Source organism: Trachurus japonicus, chromosome 10 (genome assembly GCF_045865225.1).
Source record: "Trachurus japonicus isolate A0001 chromosome 10, Traja_1.0".
NCBI classification, from domain to species: domain Eukaryota; kingdom Metazoa; phylum Chordata; class Actinopteri; order Carangiformes; family Carangidae; genus Trachurus; species Trachurus japonicus.
In genome coordinates, this window is record NC_140916.1 from 11,788,072 (window position 1) to 11,806,553 (window position 18,482).

Below are 18,482 nucleotides of genomic sequence, written 5' to 3' on the forward strand. Positions count from 1 at the left end.
GCTGAAAATCTGGTGGCCAGAACAAGAAAAGAGATCCAAAATCAGATCCAATTGTCTGTCAAATCCCAAAGAAACAGAGGACTGAAAGGGGAGAAATGATTAATGTTCAACCGCGTTCAAAAGTACTAAATTATGAAACACACTGGGTGCTTCTGACACCAAGTCATCATGCTTTATTTGTGCTAAACAGATTAGATGTACCATTAAGTAAATGTGACTTGACCTAGAAACAAATTTAGTTGTAAAGAAGACTGGTTCTCAAGGGTTGTAAGGAAAGAAATCTATTAGCATGGTAAATTCTGGTGCCAGAGATAAGCGTGTCCTTAAAATGACCATATGCAAAGGTAGCGATAGTGAGGATGGCCAGCGGATTATCGCGTTTGCATATCTTCTAATCAATCCACTTGTGGAGTTCATGTGTAGAGGCCAAGATCACAGTGTCATGATTTTGAATCAGCCAAGTGTTCATTTTCCTCCGACTGCAGTTTTTTTCTTTGTCCTAATCATAGGCCACTTCTTCCTTCTACTGATACGCCCCTCCACCGCAGGCTCCCAATGTCATTAGTGTCAGTAAATAGAGGAGAAGCCGAGGGCATTCTGGACATGGTCTGCCCCTTCTTTGGCAGCTGGTGACCTTCCTGGTCTATGCGCTCCATGACTTTCTCTCCAGTTTCTTTTTTTTTTCAGGTTTCAGACAGCCCAGCTCTCTTTATCACTCCCCAGGATCAGCAATTGCTCACCGACAGTCTCTCAGTAATGCATCCATGCTGGGTATCTCTTCAGTGCACAACAGTGTGCTTTGCAAATGCAATATACAAGGAGTGAATACAAGAGGAGAGTGGAGTGTAGAGAGTTCAGTGGATTTCAAGTACCATCCCACACAGGAATATTTGAAGCTATGAAATGTTACTTTAGGCAAGATTTGAATAGCATTTCACCTTCATTGTGCTGATTTTAGACAAGTAACAGGAAAACACGGGGGTCAGGGTTACATGTGCTCTAAACCACCAGGCTTCCATCTTGTTTGTGATGGCAAGATTTTCTATGTAATGTTACACCTGTCAGCCTGATCAACAAAGGCATAAAGTCAGATAGGAGAATATCTGTCCTATTTTCAAAGATGAAGTTTTGTCAAACCCAAATTCCAAGAGGAATCTGGCTTTTTTACTTTTCTTGTTTTTATTATGATAATGCAGACTGTAACCTTGAGACTAGAAAACAGGGGCCACATTTGAGTAAAACAACAGGTTGTGTTAAATTTTGTTATTTAAGTTCTTGGTGACTCACAAGTAGTTTGCCAATTATGCAGAGTGAAATACTGAAAAACATCTAGAGCCCTTCCTGTGATACATGCTTCATAAGCATAGTAGCAGAGGCTTAATTGGTTGAATTCCTCTCTTGGCAGACAAGGAACTGTACCCCCAGGCATAGATAAAAGACTTCTAAACTCTCTTTTGTGGAGCAAGGAGATGAAAGGGCAGAGAAGACAGGAGCTTGTGAGGAAGAAGCCGGTCCCAGCTGCCAGTTAGTGTGCAGGTGTAGCAGACGAGAAGAACGACAGGTTATCACGAGCTCCCTGCTTGGGAAATGAGACGCCTCGTCATCAAGTCATGATGTCTTATTCCTCCCTCAACTCTCGCACCCAATCACCCTCATTCCTGACATGACAGACGGCATGTTGTTTACAAATATGAAACGCTGACTGTACAACGGTGTCTGCTCAGATTTAACAACCTCATTTTGCCACAGTTAATATTAAAAAAGAAAGAAAAACAGGATTTAAAGACTGTGAAAGCTACATCTTGCTTTTTGTCAGAAAATGATTGATTATAATGTAAATGTAAATGTAAAAAATCAAAATGGATACATATAAATATTTTACATCGGAACATCAATAATGTTCAAACAACAATTAGTGTACACATGAAACAGACGATCTAAGAGAATAGGAGGAACAACACATTACACATACATTTACATAGTACTTTGTTTCATACTTTGGCAGACATGACATGGCATAGGCTACATTCAAACTGGTAAAGGAGACAAGGTAACCAGTGATGCTCCAATAGTGACTACTGCATAACCCAAGTAGACTACACTGTCCCTACCCGAAGAGGTGAAGCCTGTTGTTGTGTAAGTGCCTGATATCTTGCCTGTTACTAATTTACTGCAGATGATTTACAAGTAAATTGGTCTTTCATTTGTCTCACATTTTGTTCTCTTAAAATTAAGGGACAGAATAAGCTACAATTTAGCCATCTGTAATTTAGCCAAAAAAGGGGTAAATTACTGTCTGCAGTAGAAGCAGTGCACTGAGCATTCATCAGGACTAATCATTTACTCTAATGTTAACTGTTAATATACTGTAGGTTAACCTAATGTGGGATGTTGTTTAGGGTGTATTAAATTCACAAATATTAAAACTGTTCATTTGCGCTATTATCCATAAGACTATATGTATGTATTCTTAGGTTTCAAGGTTTTACCACAAATTGTGATGGTATAACATTATTACAACTGACAGTAAATATAAATGTACCTGATTTCAAAAATAGTTGTGAAAACTATACTGGTAATCATAAAAATGGACAGCTTTTCATTTAAAGAGGAGAAGAAGATGATTGATGTTTAGATTTTGCATTGACATCATATCTAATTTAGTTTTAGAGTTTCTAACTACAACACAACCTTTGTTATATGGACAAAAATAACCACTACAGTCACTACATTTTCACTGAAAATCTTACAACATTGTTTCAAAACTGTCAAACTACTTTTTGTTTGTGAGCTGTTCATTTGCACCACTGCTATCACTTTTCCTTGAGAGAATCGCTAGCCAGATGTAGTTGTATTCTGCCGCTGGAACAACATTCAGCAGCATACACATCTAATTCAATACAATATCAGTCTGTCAAGTGCACAAAGAATCATGGAGAAATTATCACATTAGGTTTGTTCCCTTTAATCAAGTGAAATGTGGAAGAATGTGGTTGAAATGTGTTCATCTTAAAACTAATAACCATGATTCAATTTCTCAAGAATGTCATAGTTCATTTGATAATCAAACCAGGGAGAAAAAAATGTGCATTTTGGATAAATTAGTGTCTCATTTCCATACCAAGCGGCACTATTAATAACATGGAGCTAGTGTGCAATTTCTCTCACTGCTCCATGGGAAATGAGCTATGAAGAATAGCAATAATTGTCAATGGACATCTTGGCAACAGAGCATCTGCTTCATGCTGTATAATCAGCCCTGTCAAAATCGTGAAAGGGCTCAAAGATTGTTGGGAAGGAAAACAAGGAAACCACTTAATGAAGAAGAGCGAAATGGAAACAAGTGTAATTTAATTTTGTTTGGAGTTTCATTACACTCAAACCCTCTTGCAGTCTCCTCACAGTTAATTTTCTGCCAACTCTGGTGTTAAACTCTCGTTTTGTAACACTGGACACTTCTGGTTCATCACACAAATGTAGTTTTGTATTGTCATTTTTTTTTGAATAAGTGTTGGTTTTCTGGCAGTGTCATGGGGTGTTATTATATAAAAAAGGTAACATCACAATGTAATTATAACAGCTAAAAGCAGTTTTGAGGCCTTTTACCAGTTATATTTTACAAAGTACAATACGTAACAGTATAGGAAATCCTATTATATGTGTGAATGTCTGCTGAAGAGCTCAGTTATCTGAATCTAACCAGCTCCCTGAAGGAGACAAAATTTCTTGTCATTTTAGGGAGGGTTAAGCACATAACGGGGGAAATGGTACTAAAACCTTTCTTAGTGATTATATCTTAGTGAGAGCCCCGGTCCAGAGTGCAGGCTCAGTGGAGCTGCACATTTTAATATCGGCACAGTGAGAGAGAGAGGCACTGTGCTAAAAATTCATACACAGAATACATATTACATATATATATATACATATTACAGTATATAACAGTTTAAAAGCAATCTGAATGTGAACTGTCAATGTGCAGCTGGTCTGGGAATGTCTTATTACTGCATAACACAGAAATTCTAGACAACTGTGGCTGTAGAATAACCTCAAATTGAAGATAAGAGAATAGACATGAGGCACTATGACATTTGACTCTATTTGCTAAACCATACAACAAATTCTCTTATCAGTTCATTTTGAACCTATAAATTGATTAAGATAATTATGTCACGTGTTTGATTAACACAGGCAATACATGAGAGGTGTGCATATTTAACAAGTGTGAGCTACATCAAATTCAGATGCAGGAGATAGAGGACACCTTCGATGATGGAGACAAAATATTCTAAGTGGAAGGAGATTCTAATTTTACACTTTGCATAATTTTCATGAAATATTCCATACATTTCCTGACAATCACTGTGATTAGTTTGGCAAGGAGATTCAAGGTGATTCAGTAAAAGAAACTGATGACAGTCTACAGAATTATTGGCATTTTATTAGGATGGGATTAGACTCATCATGATACTTGGCTGTTATCATATGTATAATCTACAGTTGTTTGTTGTTTTAGTAGTAGTATTTTATTCATTATTATTTACAGAAATGTAAAAAGATGACAATAACAGGTATCCCAGTTATCTCAAAATAACTGAAATTTAAATGGAGGCAAGTGAAGTAAACTTATGAAACTATAAGTGCCAGCACTTCACAAAATACCCATTTACTGCTCCAGATGGATGAGAAACTCTTGTGAATAAGGGATCTGTAGATAATCGGACCAACTAATGCCTATTTTCTGTGCCCATCTTCTCAACATTTGGATATTAGCATATATGTTATTACTTTGATTCAATCAAATTGGATAAAACTGAAATCTCTGGTCGCTGCCATCAACTCCTTTGTTCAGTATGATGACTTGATTTCCAAGTCACTGAGAGAAAAATAAGAGCACGACCGTTGTCAGACTCCATTTTTCTCCTGACATGACCATGTTCTGATAAGGTCACAGGGGCTCGTCTTGTCACTTTTTTTTTCTTCCTGCTCATAAGTTCCTTCTCTATCATTCTTCATCACTGAAGCCATTGAATACTTGTCAGGAATAATATCGGTGGTATTTTAAGATCTTCTTAATTAGAGCAGTATTGTAGATTGGAAGAGGAGGACTGTCACAGCCATTGTCTAAGGACATATTCATGCAGAGGGATATTCATTCCCAAGGAACATATCAGATAGGACAAAGACACAGAGCAGGTATTCAGTGCCATTCATTCTGAAGCCAAACATGCACTAAGAATAGAAACACAGCAATCAAACTGATGTGAACCTGAAAAAAGAGCTTTGCATTCAGTATTAAAAAGTGAAATGCGCCATGTGCACACACTACAGTATGTGCTGCATACAGAGTGCTAGGCCTAGTGCTTTCAAAGCTGATAAATACAATTAAATGATTATTCCTGAGACTCCCCTTTCTCGGATTGTTGGACTATGTTGTCTGTGGACACATTCAGCAAGGCCTGTTTCCCTGCCCTTAAATTAAACTGATTTAAATTCATGATAAGTATGCCTTTATCTCTCCAACTGTGATCTTATCATCCATCCTTTCTACTTCAAGATGGGTCACTGTATCATCGCTATGGTATTAAAGACTTTTGATGTGGGCCCCAGAATCAAAATGTGACATTTTGCTGCTGTGTTTACAATATAGTATATGACCAAACTGAAACTGGCTTACTTAGGTGTTTTGGTGTTTTTCATCACTCTGAAGTGCAAAAATCCAAATGACTGTACCACACTCTGTCCATGAATGTAGACTGATTGGTGCTGAGGAGCCATTTATCGCTCATAGTGCAGAACAATGTCCATCCATCTGAAAGGGAATTAGTTATCACTGGCCTACAGGGAGTCTTTATGGTGTATTGTTTCAGAGAATGACTTACCCCAAGCTGCTTTGTGTTTGCTAAACGAGAAACATCAGAAGCAGAAAGAAGAGACAGTGGCTGAGAATGAGCTGCATTTGGGGGTTTCATCTATCGAGACTCTGTTCTTTACTTATTTTTCGATGTCTGTATAGCCTATGAGGATGGGCAATTATGGGCAGATAATAGGCAGATGATGAGTAGGCCTACACCTACTCTGTCCATATACATTATTTGCATTTTCCCATATGAAGACCCTCAAGCATGCTGTGAATGAATACATTTATATTCAGAATTCTATGTACAAGAAAAAAAGACGAACCTTTACAAATTATAACCTCATCGACCCACACAGACACTATAGCCTATAGGTACTTACACTAAGTTACACATGTAGCCTAACTTGTACAAGAAAAAAAGACAAACCTTTACAAATTATAACCTCATCGACCCACACAGACAATAGGTACTCCTACACTAAGTTACACATACTTTCAGATGGGTCAAAGTTTAGCCCACTTGTTGGCATCTTAAAAATAGTAATGTACCAGTATTTTACAACATATAGCCTACAAAGTGACTGAATAGAGACAAAGATCGCAATAGACCTAAAATAAAATTATATTGTAGTTTTAATAGCCTATGTTTCAGAAGGGCTCTTGATTTAGGCCTAATTTAGTTTAGTTTAGTTTAGTTTATTATTACGGGACAATGTACAATACCATTAATCAAGAACAGAGAAGAGATGGTTGCAACTTCAAACTTACTTACTGCTACCACTAAAAAATAAAAAATGAAAAATTATATTATACCTTCATCATACTATCATCTATCAGTTTTATTTAGGGTTCATTTTGATTTATTATTATGGTGGTACTAGTAGCAGTAACAGTACAAGTATGTTTGGATGAGGGGAAAATAAGAAAAAGAAAAAAAAGAGATGGACCAGGATGTTATCCAAATGTGGCGCATGCGCACTGGCTCTATTTTCTAGCCTGTTAAAGATACCAGCCAGCTAGACAGATGTAAGCTAGCACAGATATAAATTAGACAAAGAAGCCTTGAGAAGAGATTGAGTGAAAAAGAGTTTAAAGTAACCGAGGGTGAAAGGAGCGAGTGTGACACAAAGCTACATGCGTTGTCCGATATATATGGAAGTATGAAATTGAAAGGTACGCCGTCACCATGTCTTTTTAAACTTTTTGTGAGCATCAGTGCAGAGATTAGCTTCAGCTAGCTGCTGTTTAGCCGCGGTTGTTTTCCCACCAGCCGAAAACGTGAGGGTTTACGTTAGCTTGGGTAGTTAGCATCCTGCCACAGGAATCAGGCCCTTTGTTTTACACTGCGGGCTCTGCACGGGACATGAACAGTTTAAGTTGATGTGTCGTTAGCTAGTTTGTGGTTCAACATAGGACCATTTACCGTGAGTCCGACCGGTTGTATGGGGAAGGATTTACTGTTAACAAGCTAGCAGATCAGTGTTAGCTGCATTTGCGGTCCAATGCTAAAGTGAACTTAACATTAATCTTGCTAATGAGAAGATTCATGTTAGCTTGTGTTAGCTAAATACGTATTTCACACATAATTGACAGATTCGCGAAATCCTATTGTTCTTCATTTTGATTATGGGGGCTTTGCTTGATTATCTGTCTGTATATGTTTATAGGAGGCGAATCGTGAAGCGATATTGATGGTTTGGGATTTAGTGTTGACACTTTAGCTGATGTTACGCTAACATTGAGCTGTTGCTCTCCACTGATTTCGATTACATTGTATCAGACGCAGTCACATCTGCTTACATCTCGTATAACATATAATGTTGGGCCAGAGCGAGCCGTATAGCTCAGTTAAGATACGACAATTTAACCTTAAACTACTGCGAACTAGCTAGGTGCCTTTCCGGATAGCATCACTTGTGTTGTAGTGAAGGCGAGGTGGCACGACCCAGCTAAGATGTTAGCCAAACAAAGTTGCCGGTGAGTCCTGAGTTAGCTCATTTAACTGACTGGTTTATGGCCCTCGGTTATTGACAAAGCTTCACGGGAAAGCGTTGAAATGTGATGTGGTTGATTATGATACATGGAAATGTATACAAACCCCACATTGCCTGTGTGGGCTAACACAAATTGGTATCTGAGTATCTTTTTAATAACGTGGCATTCTTGAGTGGTTTGATCGCTGTCACTATGTTCATTTATGTCCCTTGGTAGATGTGACTGTTCTGGTTTATTGTGAGAGCTGTGACTTTATTGCCAGATGCTTCAGTAGCGTTAATAGCACTTCATTTCCATTTTCAAGGTCTAATTTTTGTTTCTTTATCTCTAGAGTGGAACATGGAGATGGGGCCATGAAGGATCCTGTGATAACTTAGAAAAACTCCATCATTATACATTTCAACCAATCAAGAGGTGATGAGAAGGTTTTCATTTCATTGCTTGTGTTGCATGATACAGTACATATCTATTTAACATATAATCATCATATGTAAGGGTGGCATCAGTGAACTGTACAGTTGTTGAATTTGAGGCCTGGTAGCCCAGTGTTGTGGTACTTTATGAGACTTGGAGGCCCGTAATATCATGAAAGGTGAATCACATTAATAGAGACAACAGGTATCATTTAGTGTGGTCCCTGCTGGCTTGGCCATACGTGCACATTGTCTCACAGTTTGAATACTTTTACCCCAGAATATTGAAAAATCAAAAGATAAATAAGAGATTTTCAATGTAAATGAAGAAAAATGCTGGAAACATGTTGCTTAGGGGACACAAAAGAATTGAAATTTAGAGATGAGAGCTGGACGGACAGAAGTTCTAGCCATGTCATCCTTTCCCTTGGCTTTTAGTGCTTCTTGTCATCTTGCCATGGATACATCTCTGTTGTTTGTAATTATTGCATCAAGCATTGTGTCAGTGTGCAGTACATGAAAATGTGTGTATGGTACATTTTTAAATGAACGATATAGTTGTATTGTATTTGTAGGTGTTTGCCTCGCTCCATTTGCCACTTGCCAAAAAAAATGACATTGTGGACCATATTTATACCTTGCAGAAGTAACAGGAAATACCCTAACTTTGAGATTGCTTGATCGGAGATATGATGTGGCTTAGAGGCTTTGACATGGAGTTCACTTTGTAAGAAAGGTGAAATGAAATGTGCAGACACTCTTCACAGTCTCAGGTGAGGAGGGAATGTAATACTCTTAGGCCAGGTGTTGCTGTACAAAACTGTTAAGCAACTAGCTAGTTCACTTCAACAGTGAGTCAAGAGCATGATGTGAGAAGCTGTTTGTTTTTTTCCACTACATGTTTCCAATTAAATTATCTCAGGTAAAATTGTGCAGATAGCTATCCAGATATCTTCCTTTGTTTACATAATGAATCGGAGACTAACACTCAATTCTCAGGGAGGCTGAGCTCAAGTTATGAAAAAATCTATGTGTTGACTAAAGGCATAGTGTGATTTAATGTCTCCCTAGTGTCCACAGTTAATTTGTGATTAGCAGACTGCCCCATCTGGCATAATGTGCCATTTAAAAACTTTAAGCTGCACCAAGCACACATACATTTAGCTGCTCTGCTGTAATCGACAACAGGATTGTGTTGATTCTCTTTACTTGATGCCACACTATAGGGATTTGATACGGTTTGCCTGTGTTGTATGCATGGTGTTGTGCAGGATGAATGATATTATGTTTTATATATTTATCCCTCATGGAAAATAGATTATTATTAGTTAGCCAGGATAGTAGCAAAAAGCTTATCAGTACAATAAATGGGGGAGAGGAGAACATGTTGTGCTGTAGCTCAGTATTTGTTGAGTTGTAAGTTCCAGTACATTTGAAAAATAATTCTGGAAACTTTTTTCAGTTTTAAATAACACTTGAGATTTCACCTTTTAGAGATAGTGTCAGTCTCACTGTTTATGGTTCCTGTTTGGTCGTCTTTCAGAAGTTTGAAGTGTGACAGGATACTGAGTGTTTGACACCGCAGCTGCTTTAGTCTGAGGTGTTCTAAAAGTGATGAAAATAATGCCATAATTTCACATTTTCACACCATGTCATTAAATTACAGGAGGTCTGTTTTACCTGTGGTCTTTTTCACAGTCATTTCTTCTAATGATCTGGAGAGTAGCTTTGAACATGTACATTAATGTGACCAGCCAGGGAGTGTGATTTTTCTGAAGCTGTTTTCAGTAATGCTTTCCACACTTAAGTAGGTACTGATTCTAGCATAGACCACACAATTTGCTATGTTACCATAGATACATTTGCATCATGTGTCACCATACCCGTGCAGCAATTGCAGCTGAATTCACATATTTTGACTTTGCCATGAGAGTTCAGACTTCTGTTTTTTCCATCACGATCACAAGTCAAATTCCAGGGAAGGATTTTGCCATCTTTTTTTTTTTTTTTTTTTGCTAGACTTTAAACTATTGGTTAAAAAGTTAGTTGATTTAGTAAATGAAATCTGTGCTTTTAATTTTTTGCAAAACTAATGATATCTACTCTCTTGAATGATTAGCGCTTAAAGGACGTGAGTGAGTGGTACTCCGAAGCCAGTGATGTCACGGGTTCCCACCCCTCCTCCTCCTGGGGAGATGTCAAGTGGACCTGTGGCAGAGAGCTGGTGTTACACACAGGTATGGGCATAATGGAACTAATTGTGTCATGTTGTGTACACAAAAGAGCCAGATCATATTTGAGATGCCAGTTACATTAGGTGTATCTTTTTGAATAGTTTTCAGCCATAGAAAAGGGAGAGGGAAAGCCCTGAGCTCTGGTATTTCCTTCTCAACGTGCACTGCTACTTTTATTTTTCCTTCTTTTGTTAATACGCCTTTTCACAGCAGACAGTTTGACGTGCTGTTAGTCATAGAACAAAAAAAAATAGAAACAAAAAAAAAATAGAAACAAAAGAAACAAAGCTTTGGTCTGATGGTTCCTTATGTTTCTCTTTCTGGTTCCAAGGTCAAAGTTGTGAAGTTTTCCTACATGTGGACCATAAACAACTTTAGTTTTTGCAGAGAAGAAATGGGCGAGGTGTTGAAGAGCTCAACCTTCTCCTCTGGTCCCAATGACAAAATGAAATGGTAAGTACTTCCGTTAAACAACGCATTGGAGTGGCATTCCTGAAGTGTCCTCAGTGTTGTTTTGACACAAGTGATAAAAGCAGTTGTAACTGTCTTGTCTAGTATGATTAGTAACGTGCAGTGGCATCTGTTTGCTTTCCAGGTGTCTGCGTGTCAATCCAAAGGGACTTGATGACGAAAGCAAAGACTATCTGTCATTATATTTACTACTTGTTAGTTGTCCAAAAAGTGAAGTCCGGGCAAAGTTCAAGTTTTCTTTGCTGAATGCTAAAAGGGAGGAGACAAAAGCGATGGGTGAGTACAAGCAGAATCATCACCACATCCACTCATTATTATGTACGTTTGGTTTTCCTTGTGTAGCCTCACTTCAGGTTATTTTCAAAGGCAGTAGACCATTCACGCAGCAGCCGTAATCCTCTGATGCGATGCTCATGGTGGGAAGCCCAAATTCTGTAACTCATCTGAATGTCAGGAATTTGACAAATAGTTGTTGTGGAACACTTCATGATCAATCTGCAACCGGAAACACGATGGATGATGTATGACTGCTTGTTTTTAAACCTGCTACACTTTACCTTTGCACTATTTATCAGTTTGGTTTGGTTTGGTTTGGTTGGAGGTAAATAAATTTATCAACATTTCAACTCTCGAGCAAGGTGTTTTTCGAGGCTTCCCACCCTCAGTGTGAAAATGATCGTCATGTGATATGGTATGGTTTCTAACAAGACTGAGTTATTTGTTTTCTTGTGTTTTACAGAAAGCCAAAGAGCATATAGATTTGTCCAAGGTAAAGACTGGGGCTTCAAAAAATTTATAAGGAGAGATTTCCTCCTCGATGAAGCTAATGGACTCTTACCAGATGACAAGCTCACTCTCTTCTGTGAGGTAATTATTACTAAACCGTTACAATTCTGTTTACACAGAGCCACACTCTCCTCGCTTTTACCTGAAACGAAGGTGGAACTTTACAGAAGTGCTTAAATGACATGTGAATGGGATTGTGAAGAGTAATTTTTCCCCATTGAATCTGTTGCTCATTCTCCAAGGTCATGGTGCTGGCACACACGGCTCTTCTCATCTGTCCACAGAAAATGGCAATCTCTCAAATGTGTGTCCTTTCTTTTGGCGACGACATCCTTTAAATATGCCTGTTACATGTTGTTCAATGAAGCAGAGAAGATTTAGAGTTTGGATATCAATCATTAGTGAACTGACTGTGGTGTTGAGACTAAAACAGAAAGTTACTGTGTATAATTTATGTGAAAAATGTGATCTCCAGCTCTGAAATGGGCACAAAGAGGCTGTATTGTTGGACACAGCTCCTAGCATTATTTGGTTGTTTCAATTACTCTCCTCTTTGCTGACTGGCTGAATGATCTGAATTTGGATTGCCAAACCCCATAATGCCAAGTATGTCTGTTCAGCCTCTGTTATTCTCATCTGTCTTTATTGTGTAGCAGTGTCGTATTACTGAGCTGCTGATGTGTTGTACGTGGGCTACAGATCATTGAATCTTGGCCAATAATAGAAGATCATTATAGTGCTGAAGAATTCATACTCCAAGTGTTACTCTTAGTTGAATCGCAGCTCAAGTCTCTAATTCTTGTCATTGTGCATTTACACCAGAGTGTAAGCTGCAGTGCCATTTAACTACAACCACACTGATGACATTTGCTTCAAATTACATTAAAATCTGAGGAAGTGAAATGCTTCCCCCTTTTCTCATTATTTACAATGACACTTGTTCTGAAAATAATTGAATTCATTGTGTCAAGAAGAATAAATGTCTCCTAAAATGCTCTCTCAAGGGACAAGTTAAATTGAGTTTCAATGAATTTTGATGTAAATGCAATTGGCTGAATTCTGCCAGGACTGGACAGTGTGCCGGAGAGTAGTTCCAGAAAGATTCAGCATTTTCAGAGACACTGCCACTTTGAAAAATAAATTACATTCAAATGAAAGACAAATGCCTTTTCTCATCAATTAGGTGTTTCAGCAAAGTGAATTAACTTCGGTCTCAAGCGGATGTGTTTAGTCGTTGCAACTGTAGATTTTTCCTCCAGTGCTGTCAGATATGTTTGCTGCTTAATGTGTTGCTATGCTTGGTCTTGATGAGTCATCTTCATCGTGCGCTTCTCCCTGTGATGTTTCTCATGTTGCAGGTGAGCGTCGTCCAGGACTCTGTTAACATTTCAGGCCAGTCCAACATGAACATGCTGAAGGTACCTGAGTGCCAGCTGTCCGATGACCTGGGGAACCTGTGGGAGTGCTCACGTTTCACAGACTGTAGCCTGTATGTGGGAGGGCAGGAGTTCAAAGCCCACAAATCCATCCTTGCAGGTAAGACCGTCCTTGGCCACCGCCACTTAAGCACACAGCAACGAGGAGAGAAGCCTCCAAACAGGCTCCAGCAAGACACGTCTTAATGCCCCCTCGTGGAGAGCCCATAAGCACGGCTGTAGTGGGGTCTGTGTCCGTGGCTTGATTTGTGGCGGCCTAGTTCTGCAGTGGGCACTAATCCACCCCACCACCCCTCCTTGGCCCTGCTTGACCCAGATGATTGTAGGATCCAGGAGATTGAGAGGCTGGCCCTCCTCTCCAGTGTGTTTCCATTAGACATGGTGGCAACTGCAGCAGTCAGGAAGAAAATGCTGACAAAGTGGCAGCTCCACAGATTTTACAGCATTTTAAAGAAGCTGCACCAGTTCAGTTGTAATAGTTTGTTTTGTACAGTTTTTTTTATGTCAGACAACTGTATCCCTTTTTAAATGCTCTTTTATCAAATGTGCTTTCTTTGTCACATAACTCAGGGTTGGTATGTTTTGAATTATTGATTTGTTTTTTCAGCAATTGAATTGTGATTTTGGCTTGTTATATTTACCAGTGTCCAATTTATCTCTTTGACAGCAAGGTCACCAGTGTTTAATGCTATGTTTGAACATGAAATGGAAGAAAGTAAAAAGGTAAGAATATCTGCTTATAATATATATATTTTGTCTCAGGTCATTGATTTTTGCTCATTAGTCCCATTTATGAGCACAGTGGTACAAGTGCCACACAAAGATATTTTTAATGAACATCACCCTCAACTCATTGCTAATAATACTCATCACCATCTGACATGGATGTTTTTCAGTTCCCAAAGTCTTGCTAGTGGTCAAGTAACCATTTGTAACTTTTTTTGTAGAACCGTGTTGACATCAGTGACGTGGACCCAGACGTCTTTAAGGAAATGATGGGCTTCATCTACACAGGAAAGGCCCCCAACCTGGAGAAGATGGCAGACAATTTGCTGGCAGCTGCAGATAAAGTAAGAACCCAAGAAATGTTTATATTTTAATAAGCATCTACCTCCGACTTATCAGCAGTAAAACAGTTTCCTTCAGTTCTGGCTTTAGTTGGTCAATTTGTGTGGTCAGTGTGAATTAAATGAAGTGCAAATATGTAACCTCACGAATCTTGTCTTTAGTTAGACTTGAGATGTTTTTTTTATAAACCAACATCACAGTCCTCTGTCTGACCATTCCTGTCACTATATTAAATTGACAATGTGACACTGCCATCCACTTCACCCCATGATTGTAGAAAAGAGCCAAGGATTGTGCACTTGTCTGTAGCTCTCCTTTTTTTCCCCTTTGTGGTACCTTTCATGAGAGCAATCAAGTGTAACACTATCAGTGTCTTCTCAGAGAGACTGTGCGCTGATATCCCCCATATTTAAACACATTTAAATAATCTCTCTGCCCCGGTTTGTGACATCTGGTTTTCACTCTAACCTCGAGTGTTGCTGCTCAGATCAGGCATAAACACCTCTGAATTTGGATGTGGCTGGAGAGCATGCCGCTGCGTTTAAAATGTTTGGCAACCAACTATAGAAACCAATCCTTCTTTGTGTTTGCTGATAATAGCAGAACACAGTGCTTGGATCCATCAGCTCTTATCAAAATAACTGATGTGCAAGTTTGATTATTTATTTATTGAAAATTGGCACCTTCAGCGGCAGTTTCAGACTTGTATCATCATGAGGTATTAGTATTAATATGAGGCCACTTAATCACTGAAACAGTCATGTTAAAATCTGATGCACTGAGGGACAGTCATGTAGCTTGCTGTCTCTCTGTGCCTACATCTAATGTGACATCTTTTCATCACAGATAAACTATAGAGAAATAAGTCTTTTTTTTTAACATATTTGTACACAACATGAAAAATTACCTCTCAAAGTATAATAACGTACTACTGTTGCTGTATGTTTTGATGCCTATGGTCAACATTGTGTTTGGACTTTGATGAGGAAAATAAATAATAAATTCCTATAGGATGCTCATTTGACAATTTATATTTTTGTGTGTTGTGTACAAGTGGAGGTCAAATTTTGCAGCCACACATTGTGTCTTTTTAGGTTGTGCGTTTATAATCAGTTCACTTCAATAGTTACCATGGCGATATTTCCTCTCTTGAAGGATAAGCAACATGCTGAATTCCCCCTTCATGATAACCCTCATCACCACTAAATTAATAAATGTGCACCATGTGGTGAAGTTGTGTAATTCTGTGTTTTTTATTATTTCCATATTTACATTTCTTCGTTAGTAGTTGAGACGTAATTAATACGATTAATAGATTTCAGTAACTTTTTCTACATGTGCTTTTTATATGTTCTTCAAATAGTTGAGACAAAACCTCAAAACATGAGAATCCTCATTGAATCTTACATGTAACTGCATCATTTTGTGTTTCTGTGTGTGTCTGTGTGTATGCGTGTCCCCCGCTGCCACCCCAGTATGCTTTGGAACGTTTAAAGGTCATGTGTGAAGAGGCCTTGTGCAACAGCCTTTCAGTGGAGAATGTGGCCGACACCCTCATCCTAGCAGACTTGCACAGTGCCGAGCAGCTCAAAGCACAAGCCATAGATTTTATCAACAGGCAAGTATTGCAAAAAAAAAAAAAAACCTCCAGTGATAAATTCCTGCTGCCATTTCTGTTTACCAGCCCTGAATGCTTACCTTTTTATCTCCTTGCCATAGGTGCAGTGTCCTGAGACAGCTGGGCTGTAAAGATGGAAAGAACTGGAATAGCAAGTATGTAATTAGCTGATATATGTGACACAAGATTAATAACACACTCTTATCTCTTCCCCCAACCAGATGCATTAGAATTCATTGTTTTAGCTCAGGCAGACAGAGTGCTATTTGCCTTTTCAGTTTGAAGCTCCATATCTCTGTATCCATGTTATTAATAGACTCATACCTGCATAAACCCTTGAAATGGAATATTTGTAGAATTTTAAAAAGAAGGGAGGTGGTCGCTGCGGGAAGTTTTTCTTTCAGATGATGTAGTGTGTTATTTAAGGACATTTTGAAAGGTTGAACCTAAAATCTGTCGCTGTTGTATTCAACATGCGAATACGTTCCAGTCCTGCGTTCATTTCAACCTATGCTCATGCATAAGGCACTAATGGCCCTTTTCAAGTCTGACTGTGAAAATCTGCTTTTTTTGCTTTGTCATTACCATCCCATTTATGTTTATTGATTTTTAATGTGCACACGTCTTACGTCTGAATGGTAACTTCATTCTGCTTGTGCTTACAGTCATGCTACAGATATAATGGAGACTGCAGGCTGGAAGTCAATGATCCACTCCCATCCCCACTTGGTAGCCGAGGCCTTTCGTGCCCTGGCGTCAGCGCAGTGCCCACCCTTTGGTCTTCCCAGGAAGCGTCTAAAACAGTCGTGACTGGCTGACTGTGCCCCAGGACTTTACTGGAGGCGTGAAGCATGGGTTTACAAAGGAAGGACTAGCGAGGGTACCACTCTTATTTCCACCAAAACTGAACACACTTGAATAAAGAAGAGTGGAGCTTTCTGGCCAGGAATGTGGGGAGGCTGGCACGTGGACGACTGACATCAATGCATTGGGAAAAAATCGGTTCAGTCGGTGTTGCTTGCTTGCTTTGCTTCCCCAGCTGAATTCTGTTCAACCCGGGTAGCAAGTCAAGCTGTCTGCTACTGTTTTTTTCCCGTAATTTTAAAAATGGCCTTAATATATCTGCCATTGCTCTGGGGCTGCTCTAGAGTACTTTGTCTATTTTACTCTGTGCCTGCCTTGTCACAAAGACCAGGCCTCCTCCAGGTTGCACTAGTTCCCATGAATAGTCATTTTGATATGGAGTTCTATAGGAACGTAACAAAGGTTTAACTAAATGGGAAATATTATATATATTTGTAATGTTTAGCCCGTTTTGTGACTAGACATTAAAAAGCATGAACACTTTCAGTGCAAGGTCAGTTCTTTACACTTTTTAAAAGATGTGTATGCCCCATATTGATGGCACCATTTCTATGTAAATGACAGTTGAACCATCTTCAGAAGACTAGTGTACAAGAAAGTCTGTTCTATTGCATATTTGTGGGGAAAAATAATCTGCCATTATGAAGACCCAGTGTCAAACCTAACGATTCATGTAAGACAGAAAAGTGTCTGTACCTTGGCCCTAATATATTAGAACATTGGAAGTATATGGAAGTATTTACTCAGTCTCCCATTGAATGACATATTCCAGATCATACGTCTGTGAACTGTTATAGATAAAATTTTAAGAATTTTTTTCCTTTAGTATCGCCAACTTGCAAATATATATTCTCAATATATTGTGGTTAACTAAAAGTGGAGAGACTAATGCATGGTCATGTTATTGTCAAAGAAAGTGTCCAAGTACCAATTTTGTTTTTAACAATTTATTTTCTGCAATTATCTGACATATTTGTGCAGAATTAAATGAATTGAGTATGTGCAAAAATTTCCTCTAACATGCTTGGATATTTGTAGGATGCTGAGCATCACTTCTACTGGCAATGTTATTCTGTGTTTGAATGGGGGGGTTGTCATGTTTATTCAGTCCGTCTCGTATGTAGTGTGGTGTGACAGACACTTCAGAGGATTTTGTAAATTAAAAGAGTAGCATCATTTTTACATGATATTACTCATCATTCAGCGTCATGTTGAGATGTTGAAACTACTTTTGGTTGGAAGCAAAAAAGATGAAGTTGTTGTCTGCAAGAATGCCTGCATTAATCCATTAAAACATTTTCCAGCAGTACGAAGTGCCCCAGGTTTGTTTATTTATTTTTAATTGGACAAGTCAATGTAACAAGTGATTTCAGTGTGAAAAAGGATGATTATTATCCACACCGTCTCTTTTTAATGACCATATTAATGGATGTGGCTGTCAGACAGGTGATTTGTTTTCTTCTACTGGTTTCTTTTTAAATAGAAGAAACACCACTGGTGATAATCAAAAGAAAATGTGCTTTAACTGCATTAGCTTAGTAACATGTTTAATGTTGAACCTTTCACGCCACATGAAAGGCATTTCTTCCACGTTTTGTGTGTGAATGTGCGGCGCAGGCTCTAATTAAAGTGAATGCGAGGCACCTCTTTCCTGCTGGAACAGAGACGTCTTCATCAGCAGCTCGCCGATCCCCTCCACCCCTCTCAGCACAGATCCTAGGAAAATGCCAGATACCATCT

At 38.7% G+C, this 18,482-nt stretch overlaps 1 protein-coding gene across 1 annotated transcript; it reads left to right on the forward strand.

Annotated features, from left to right (window-relative positions):
* Positions 1 to 6,859: 6,859 nt before the first annotated feature.
* On the forward strand, positions 6,860 to 18,051 carry LOC146979437 (speckle-type POZ protein-like A). Its single transcript, XM_085789271.1, has 12 exons — positions 6,860 to 7,030; positions 8,184 to 8,266; positions 10,385 to 10,502; positions 10,831 to 10,952; positions 11,095 to 11,246; positions 11,710 to 11,837; positions 13,115 to 13,292; positions 13,860 to 13,915; positions 14,140 to 14,262; positions 15,736 to 15,878; positions 15,980 to 16,033; positions 16,544 to 18,051. Exons 3-12 carry the CDS (start codon positions 10,425 to 10,427, stop codon positions 16,686 to 16,688), a joined length of 1,179 nt encoding a protein of 392 aa, XP_085645397.1. The 5' UTR covers positions 6,860 to 7,030; positions 8,184 to 8,266; positions 10,385 to 10,424; the 3' UTR covers positions 16,689 to 18,051.
* Positions 18,052 to 18,482: the final 431 nt, after the last annotated feature.

Coding starts and splice junctions, on each gene's coding strand:
- LOC146979437 (XM_085789271.1), top strand. CDS start 10,425: ATGTCACGGGTTCCCACCCCTCCTCCTCCTGGGGAGATGTCAAGTGGA. Junction 10,953..11,094: donor CCCAATGACAAAATGAAATG/GTAAGTACTTCC, acceptor TTTGCTTTCCAG/GTGTCTGCGTGTCAATCCAA. Junction 11,838..13,114: donor AGCTCACTCTCTTCTGTGAG/GTAATTATTACT, acceptor CTCATGTTGCAG/GTGAGCGTCGTCCAGGACTC.